The sequence below is a fragment of the Oratosquilla oratoria genome, chromosome 28, assembly GCF_046742065.1.
Source record: "Oratosquilla oratoria isolate Oo_2021 chromosome 28, ASM4674206v1, whole genome shotgun sequence".
Taxonomy (NCBI): domain Eukaryota; kingdom Metazoa; phylum Arthropoda; class Malacostraca; order Stomatopoda; family Squillidae; genus Oratosquilla; species Oratosquilla oratoria.
The window spans coordinates 1140001-1149745 of NC_134804.1; the positions used below are offsets into that span (position 1 = coordinate 1140001).

Here is a 9745-nt window from a genome sequence, read left to right on the forward strand (position 1 = left end):
GTGTGTGTGTGTGTGACTGGTTCTGCGCTACACGTTGAGAACAGATGCTACAGAATTTTTACAGAACTTATCCGGATTTTCACGAATATGGAGAAGATGCGCCGGCGCACTGCGGGAGGGGGTGGAGGTTATGCATGCACAACCGCCGTGTCGATGTCATATGAAGAAGAAGAAGAAGAAGAAGAAGAAGAAGAAGAAGAAGAAGAAGAAGAAGAAGAAGAAGAAGAAGAAGAAGAAGAAGAAGAAGAAGAAGAAGAAGAAGAAGAAGAAGAAGAAGAAGAAGAAGAAGAAGAAGAAGAAGAAGAAGAAATGGGTATCTTGAGGCGCAATGCCGACGTCATCATTGTCGCAGTGATCCATTTTATGAATTCAATTTTGCTTAAAGAAAAACATAAAAACATAAGAATGGAGGAAACTGAAAGAGACTACAAGGCTTACACTAGGCAGTTCCATGTCCATTACCATCTACCATTCCTATCTATAAAGTTATCTAACCTTCTCTAAAACAATTAATAGTTTTAGCGCTCACTATATGATTACTAAGTCTATTCCATTCGTTAACCACTGTGTGGGTAAATCCTTCTCAAATAAAAATTTGTTCAATTTGAAACCCAAAACGATTTTATTCAGGAATGGAAGCGTCACCATAAGTATGATGACAGCTTTCGGCCCCATTCTGACGCAAAGGCCACAGATTTTATTATGGTTAACCCCACACTATTTTATTCATTACATATGGATACCGTGTCGAACAGTCGGTCGCGAGTCTGATTCCCGGGTCCCGCTGCGGGCCATGTCGAATGGGTTCCCGACAGTCTTGGCTAGGTGGGGAGGCGACCCAACGTCGGCCTAAAAAAAAAAAATAAAAAAAATAAAAAAAAAAATATAAAAAAACGGATTATCACAACTGATAGGGCTTTGATCTGTTAGGGGTTTCTCACTTCCCACTACGTAGGAGTGGAACGGTGAGTTAGTTACGTTTTTCCTGCGGGTGGTGTCAGACGATTTTCTGGTGCCAAGGGAGCTCACGACGCCGCAAGAGCTTAAAAGGGTCAAATAATTGTGCCCAGTGGGCTGCAAGGCAGAAAAGGATAACAGTAAGAGTCTTTCGTAGGATGGAAACCTATTGCGTTCAGAGAATAAGGCAGGAAGGAAGGAAAACGTCGTTTTCCGGTACAGTGCACCTCTGCCTTCTGGGCTTAAAAAAAAAAAAGAAAAAAAAAGAGAGAAAGAGAGAGAGAGAGAGAGAAAAAGAGAGACAGAGAGAGAGAGAGAGAGAGAGAGAGAGAGAGAGAGAGAGAGAGAGAGAGAGAGAGAGAGAGAGAGAGAGAGAGAGAGAGAGAGAGAGAGAGAGAGAGAGAGAGAGAGAGAGAGTGAGAGAGAGAGAGAGAGAGAGAGAGAGAGAGAGAGAGAGAGAGAGAGAGAGAGAGAGAGAGAGAGAGAGAGAGAGAGAGAGAGAGAGAGAGAGAGAGAGAGAGAGAGAGAGAGAGAGAGAGAGAGAGAGAGAGAGAGAGAGAGAGAGAGAGAGAGACGAAAATGGTCTCTGTAGAGCAAGGGGAATGTGGTGTAATACAGGATATAAAGCAGTTCTAGAATGGGAAACCTATATTTTCCTGATATAAGGTTACTCTATAGAACATGAAAAAAATATATATTACAAATCATAATACAAGGCTGTCCTATGAGGGTTACAGAAGGTATGAAACATTACAGCATCCAAGACTACTCTCTGAATAAAAATAAATAAATAAATAAAAAATAAAGTGAAAAGTAATATGTTGCTGGTTTCTATAAATAGGAAGGAAAACAAAAAAATTATGTACTGCGTGATGTGACATGGCTCCTCGAAGGAGAGAAAATAGTACGCACAGGAGTCAAGACTGATGTCTACATAATATAAAAGAGATGATGATGTGCAATATGGGATGCACTGTTACTCTCTTAAAAGAATAAAATACACACATACATGCGTTTTATCTCGTGTTTGCACTGGTGGCGTTTTGTCTCATATTGGCGTTTGTGGTGTTATGTCTCATGTTTGGATATACACCGGTTTGTCTCATGCTTGGGAGGGCTCTAAGGTCGTCCGCTTGTTTATTTAGATTTGAGCTTAACTCCTTAATAGATAATGCTTCTAAAATTGGGAGCCGTCTATCGTCAGTACATAAATCCAAAATATCAGTGTTTTCCTCTAGATTCTCTCTTGATAGTGTTATGCCATGGGCTTCTCCTAAGTGATTTTTAGGGGCTGCAGATGCCAGGTGATATGAGAGGCGACGGGACAACCTCATTGTCGTCATGCCAATATAGGTGGATGGGAGGGCTTCACAGTTCCCTCGTGTACATGTGAACCTATAGATGACATGGGATTTCTGAAGTTCCCTTTTCTCTTGTTGGGGGCTGTTTTTAATAAGGAGGTGGCTACTTTTCTTGCTTTTATAATAAATTACCAGGTTGAGTATTTTATCTGTATTGACTGGTTTAATGTTTCTTTTTATAATTTGTTTCATTATGCGTTCATCTTCTTTATATGCTGACGAAAAATAGATTTATAATATATGTTAATTTTCTCTTTGTTCTGGTTATTATTGTTGTTTTTATGCCAGCTGTCCATCATTCTCTTTATTTGGTGGCTTATCTTTTTTTCACTGAACCCGTTATTAAGCAAATAATTAATGCAAAACTAGCCATCACTCTTAATGATATATGTATATATATATATATATATATATATATATATATATATATATATAGATAGATATATATATATGGTAGTTTCTGCGGATCGTCGTTTGAGAAAGACCGTATTACCCAACGCGACCAACCCGCAAAGGTCTGATTGCAGTGTTCGGTAGCCAACACGCGTAGTTACCCACCGCCAAGCACAGGATAAACTATGGTCACCCCTTAGAACATGCATTCGACTAATTTTAATTAATATAAATAACAATGTTCATTATAACAACTTAATTTATTTTATAAATAAAATAAAACATATCCATCTGCATCCTGTAAAAAGGATATTTATGAATTGTAAAAATATTTTGAATAATTGCATACTCAACACAAAGAATCCAGAATTTCGTCACCATTTTTGTAAATACTGTCATCGCCATTTCCCACCCTGCGGTTGGTCAGCGTCGTTTTGCTGGTCTGCGGGGTGGTCCGCCTCGTTGCGTAGTGGTGAATTGAAACCAGCAGTCGGTCAACGTCGTTTCGCTCGTCTGCGGAGTGCTCCGCCTCGTTGTGTAGTGGTAAAGTGAAACTCTTGAAGAGTTTTGTGGTTAAAATAAAGCGTGTGAACAGTGCTGTGATTAGAAGTATAATTATATATTATACTTCCGAAAAAGTGCAATTGAAGGGATTAAGTGATATAATTCCGAGTGCGGTGTTAAAAGTATAGTGTAGTGAAGTTTTTCTGTGTGAAATGCGGTGCTAGAAGCATAAATATTATACGTCTGGAAAAGTGCTGTGCGGTGCTAAAAGTATAGTGTAGTGAAGTATTCTGTGTAGAAAATATGGTGTTAGAAGTATAGTTACTATACTTCCGATATTAAGTGTAAGCAATAGGTGTATTTAATATAATTCAAATAAGTGGTAGCATTAAGTGCAATATTGATTATAATGCTACGCACAAGTACTAATTGCGGTGTAGTGTAGTGTAGTGTAGTGTTCTTTCGTCTTTCGTGAAAGTGCAGTGACTAGGTACGATAATAAGTCTCTTCTTATCGTACTTTCGTAAAAGTGCAGTGACTAAGTACGATATCAAGTATTAAAAGTGTACGGTTTTAAACACGATGTAGTGTTGTGCTCTTTTCCCCTCTTTCCCCTTTCCCCTTTTCCCCTCTTCCCTTCTTTCCCTTCCTTCCCTTCTTTCCTTTTTTTTTGTTTTTTTCTCCCCTTTCCCTCTCATAACCCTCATCTCCCTACCTCCATACTACCTCCCCCTCCATTTTCCCTCTTCCTCCACCCTCACTCTACTCTTCTCCCTCCTCCGCCTATCTCCACTTCGCTCCTCCATCTCCTACTTCTCCCGCTCACAACTTCCTCCTCCTCCATAACCCCTCCTGCCCATACCCTTTCTTCTCCTACTTCCTCACCATCTCCCTCCTCCTCCACCCGTCCTCTCCTAACCCACATTCTCACTCTCCTCCCCTGTACCTAGTTGCTCCTCCATCCTTGCCCTTCGCCACTCACCCTCCAACTCCCTTCCTCCTTCTACTACACCTATCACTCTACTTCCCCCCCCCCTTTACCACCCTCTCCCTCACGCTCACCTTTACTTCTTCCTTACTCACTTCTCCACTATCCCTCCTCCCCTATCACTCCCTCCTCTTCCTCTCCCCACCTTTCCCTCCTCCGCCTCCCCAATCACTACCCTTCCGCTTTCCCGCCTACTCATCCTGTCTCGATCCCTCGTTTCCTCTGCTACCAGCAACAGCAAGAATAGATGAATCCACGCGCCCTTCAGAAACGGGCGATGACGGTGAAGGAGGCTGGGTGACTGCTGGCCAAAAGAGGAGTAAGAAGAAAGAGCGCGCTATGCGCTCTGGAGATGGGCAGGAGAGTCGGGAGCAAGCGGAAAGGGCCAAGAGGGCATCGCCCCCTTTGGTCACCACAGGATACAAGATCCCAAAGTCTCCAGAAGGCTTCCAATCAGCCTATGCGCTTTCTCGAGAAATCGAGAAACAGCATAGCAATTGGAACATTACTTTTAAGTACCTGCCAACCGGAGAGATTCTCATCTCTCCTAAGGATGAGGCCGCTATTCTGCCCTTGTCAACCTAACGGAGGTCAGTGGTAGGAGGGTAAACCTCCAGAGGGTGGAAGAAGCAGAGAAGGGAACGAAGATGGTGCTACAGGGCTGGTCAACGATTAATACCCTGGATGCCATCGAAGAGCATCCACAGGTGATCAGTGCAGAAAGATGCACCTGGAGCAAGGAGAACACCAGGCAGGTTGTGGTTACCCTCCGGGGGCCCGCACTGAGGGAATTGGACCTGGGCATGTGGGGCACGTTCCCACTACGCACCTTTGTGCCGTACCCCATGAGGTGCTCTCGCTGCCAGCTGTATGGGCACCACCAAAGGCACTGCAGACGCTTGTTTAAGTGCGGCATCTGTAGTGGCCCACATACCACCGACACGTGCATTGCAAAGCACAAGAAAAATGAGGAGACGACGGCCAAGTGCCCCAACTGCGGCAAAACCCACCACGCTTGGAGCCTTGCCTGAGGCGTCCGCAGAGACGAGGCCAAGGCTACGAGGGAGGTGTACAAGGCCAGAGAGGACTACATTCCGGCCCCGCCCCGTCCCTCGGTGTGGAAACACCCTCGGCAACCGAGGGAGCCACGTCAGCAGCCTCCAACACCGTCGCCTGCGCTAACGGAGGCAGAGTTCCCTGGGCTCCCTCAGCGGCCCCAGTTCCATAACGGAACCAAGAACCGCAGCCCACGGCAGAACCTCCTGTCCAAAGGGAGCAGCAGCCGGCGCAAGCCCTTCTACGGCTACTCACCTTCCAGGATGACGAACTGATGCAGTTCGTCATGGTCGCCGCGGCTGCGCTGGCCCGCCACCTGGGGAGCTCGGAAGACCAGGTCAGGGAAGCTACGAGCTTCCTCAAGGACATAGCGCAGGCGATGGTCTCCATCAAAAAGTGCCCACCTGCCACCAAGCCCTCCATGTCTCCATCCGCTGCACCAGGTACCACCCAGGTGACCGAAAGCTCTCTAATGATCCCATCTCCTGCGCGGCCTCCCGCAGTGCCCTCGATCAGTGTCCGGACACCCGAGGAGGATCCAGCGCCCTCCCCAGTACGCGCAGAGCCGCCAACGTCTGACGAACCGGCCCGAAAAGGCAAAGCAGGTACCAAGAGTACCGCAGGAGCCGCGGTCAAGGCTACACTGCCTGAGGGTCCAGTTCGAGTCCAGCGGTACCAGACGAGGCGAGAGGATACCCTCTCTAAGGCAGGTGGCGCAGCGTTTGTGGCTGGATTCCCTGACGTACCTAGGGGAAACCAAGGGGTGGATACGGACACTGATGTTAGCAGCGAGGGCTCTTCTTCTTCGCCGTCAAGCCCGTCATCGTCAGCGGAGTCATCGGAAGACAGCGAGCACCATGGATAGATTGTCCACAGTGCGCTCGACCACCCAGACTGTTCGCTTCCTCCAATGGAATATCCTTGGATTCAGAGCGAAACAGTCACTTCTGCAAGCCATCATACGGCAGGAGGAAAAACAGGTTATCCTCTTGCAAGAGATCCTGGTGGGAGAGGAAGAGATCAGGATCTCTGGATACCACGTGTTCGTGTCGCCCCAAACGGACACAAGCAGAGGTTGTATGACCCTTGCCCATGCGTCCATCCCATGTTCAAGAGTAGACCCACCAATAGAGTGTGGGGAAGATGTGGAGGTGCTCGCAGTTCGACTGCACTTCCCCCATGAAACGGTCCATGTGTATAACATTTATAAGGCCCCTGTGCGTGGACACTTGGACCTGGGGGAAGTATGCACCGTCGCGGAGGATGAGCAGTACATCATCGCAGGTGATTTTAATGCGCACCACCCCATTCTTCACTCTGTGTCGCCTACAAACTCGTCCGGGCGACACATTGATGAAATCCTGAACACCAGCCCGGGTGTGGTCATACTGAACGACGGGTCGCCGACGCATGTACGACATGGCAGGCTCGATCTCTCATTTGTCTCCTCCTCATTGCTGCATCGGATGTCGTGGAGCATCAACGACACGGCTACGAGTGATCATTTTGGAATAGACATGTCGCTCACCGTAGCCCCGCCACCCCCAGTGGTCCAGAGAATAGGAAGGTGGAACCCGCGCAAGGCCAATTGGACGTTGTTCAAGGACAGAGTGGCTCGCGAGGTCGTCACCGACGCTCTGGCCATGGGTGAGTTGGATGATGCGGAGGCCTCACTGGTCTCTGCTATTCATGCAGCGGCAGAGGAGGCAATACCTAAGAAAGGCCTCAACAGGAGGAGACATCGTGATGGTTGGTACTACAACCAAGAGATCAAGGATGCCAACCACAGGGTCAACCGTCTACGAAAAATCCTGCGTAGACACCACAACCCTGCTAACCTGGCCAACCTCCGGAGTGCCGTCGAAGAGGCCAAGGAGACAGCTCGACGTGTGCGTAGCGAGAAGTGGCTAGAATGGTGCCAAAGCTTTAGTGAGTCCACCACGCTAAAGGAACTTTGGGGGAAACTCCACATAGCGACCAGCCGTACCCCACCACGGCGCGCTCCCCGTGCACCACAGTGCGAGGCAGAAAATCTGGCGCAAGAATTTGCCAGACGCAAGCACACAGCCACGCTACCAGCCGAGCTGCAGCAGAGGCAGGCCATGCTCCGTGAACCAAGAGAGGCCAGGATACAAGCTGCCATGGGGTCTCCGGGTGACACGGACACGCCATTCACCATCCATGAGCTGCAAGCCTCACGTAAGAGATCCTCCGACACTGCTCCGGGGAGCGACCTAGTGACGTACTCCATGGTTGCACACCTGGGGGATGCTGGAGAAGAAGCACTCCTCCAGGTGGTAAACAGCAGTTGGTCCTATGGAAGACTTCCGTCCAACTGGAAGAGGGCCGACATCGTGCCTATCCCCAAGCCCAGGGAGCCCGGAAAGTATCGTCCTATCTCCCTGACGAGCTGCCTGGGGAAGACCATGGAAAAAATGGTTCTCCAAAGACTTTTGTGGAAACTGGGACCACCACAAGAGAACCCCTATGGCTTCACCAAAGGGGTGGGCACGGCTCAATGCATTGCAACGCTTCTGAGCCATGTGGAGCAACGTCACGCCATGGTCGTCTTCTTTGACCTAGAGAAGGCATTCGAGCTTGCCAGTCCCGCTGCAATTCTGGACAGTCTGGCTGCCAGGGGAGTACAGGGGAAACTGTTACAGTGGATAGCGGACTACCTCTCCAATAGAACTGCCAGAGTCCGTCTACAGGGAGTGGAGTCCTGCTATCACCCCCTGGAAAACGGTACACCCCAGGGTGGGGTTCTCAGTCCCACCCTGTTTAACGTGCTGATGACTGAATTAATAGCCATTCCTCTACCCACAGGATGCCGCCTCCTATCATACGCAGACGATGTCGCGCTGGTGGTAGTAGGCAGAAGGACCAACGCTAGAAGGACGCAAATGTGCCTCGACCGCATTTCCTCCAAATGCGAAGAGCTTGGCCTCAAGATCTCGCCACCAAAGACCAAAGCCATGTGTTTTGGCACTAGCGTGACACCGAGGGACAGGCTTCTGCTGCAGGGACATGAGGTAGAGTTGGTCAGCACGCACATGTACCTTGGTGTCTGGCTTGACTCCAGGCTGTCCTTCCAGACTGAAGTGGCCTACATCCGGGGAAGGGTCCTCAGCCGGATTAACGTTTTGAAGTCCTTGGCGACCAGAGAGGCAGGTGCCAACTGCGCTGTCCTCCGGACATTCTACGTCAGCGCAATTCGACCGGTGATAGACTATGCAAGCAGTGCTCTGGCTGGTCTATCCGCAACACGGTTGGCTGGCTTGGAGACAGTACAGAACCAGGAGCTGCGCGTAATATTGGGCGCGCCGCGCTGGACTCTGGTCGCCAGTATGCAGCAAGAGGCGGGACTGGTCCGCATAAGGGACCTTCACCTGCATGACCTTATCCTTCAGAAGAGGAGGGATGTGCCGGTGGAAGGTTATGTGCAGTCTTCCCCCTGGGAGAATCCACCGGCCAGAATCAGTGTGATGGCGTCACGACGCGGTACGCCGCTGCCGCGCCTGCGGGCGGATGCGGAGGCCACAATGAGATCTGTCGCCCAGGAAAACTGCGTCGTCTATTTCACAGACGGCTCCGTGGATCCCGTACACAACGTGGCAGGTGCAGCGTTTGTCACGAAGGACGAGCAACAGGGAGTAAGGGTGTTGGGCACTCGCTGCTCGACGCAAGCAGAGGGTGTTGCAGTGGGTCTAGCATTGACCCATGCTCTCAACACCCACCAACGTAATGTAGTTGTGCACACAGATAGTTTAGCTCTGTTGCAATTAATATTTAAAATTTATCATAATGACCATAAAAAAACTAATGACCTCGCTGTTGTTTCAGCTCAAGGCCCTCCGTCAGCAAGGGAGATCAGTCGTCCTCAACTGGGTGCCGGGACACATCGGCATCCAGGGAAATGAAGCGGCAGACAGGGTGGCCAGAAGAGCGGCCACAGGGGACATGGAAGGCGGAATCGGTGTCCTCCCGAGCCGACCTGAGATCTTGGCCATTGCAACGAGAACGATGGCCAAGAGGGAGCTGCAAAGCCATAGGAACCTGACAGCCCAGAGGCCGTCAGCACGCTGGTATCAAGTTGCCACAGCGTATGAGCGACTGACCCCTGGAGTCTGTCTCTCCAGGATAGAGGAAGTCACCCTTCATCGACTCCGTCTCGGATATCGATGTTTCTCGGAGGTGACGGGACAGCCGGAGGCCTGCATCCACTGTGGAGAGGCCGGCGCAAACGGGCTAGATCATTATGTGGCCCTTTGCCCAGCGACCAGATTTCTGCGTGCGGGCCCCAGGACCTCGGCCGGGGGACTCATCCGTCGACTGACGATGTCACTTAACTCGTATCAGCTGGGACGCCTCCTTCAAGTGCCGCCCCCCAGATGATACGGATGGGTTCTGTTTGACTGTACTCTCTTGCTGATTTTTGACTTATGACACATTTCAACTTAAGCCAAGGACTAATGTTTTTTTTTTC

At 49.5% G+C, this 9745-nt stretch overlaps 1 protein-coding gene across 1 annotated transcript; it reads left to right on the forward strand.

Moving 5' to 3' along the window:
• The first annotated feature begins 8722 nt into the window (after window positions 1-8722).
• Window positions 8723-9428, forward strand: LOC143040519 (uncharacterized). The gene is made up of 2 exons (XM_076211614.1): window positions 8723-9000; window positions 9103-9428. The coding sequence occupies exons 1-2, from the start codon at window positions 8745-8747 to the stop codon at window positions 9177-9179; spliced, it is 333 nt and encodes a 110-aa protein (XP_076067729.1). The 5' UTR covers window positions 8723-8744; the 3' UTR covers window positions 9180-9428.
• Window positions 9429-9745: the final 317 nt, after the last annotated feature.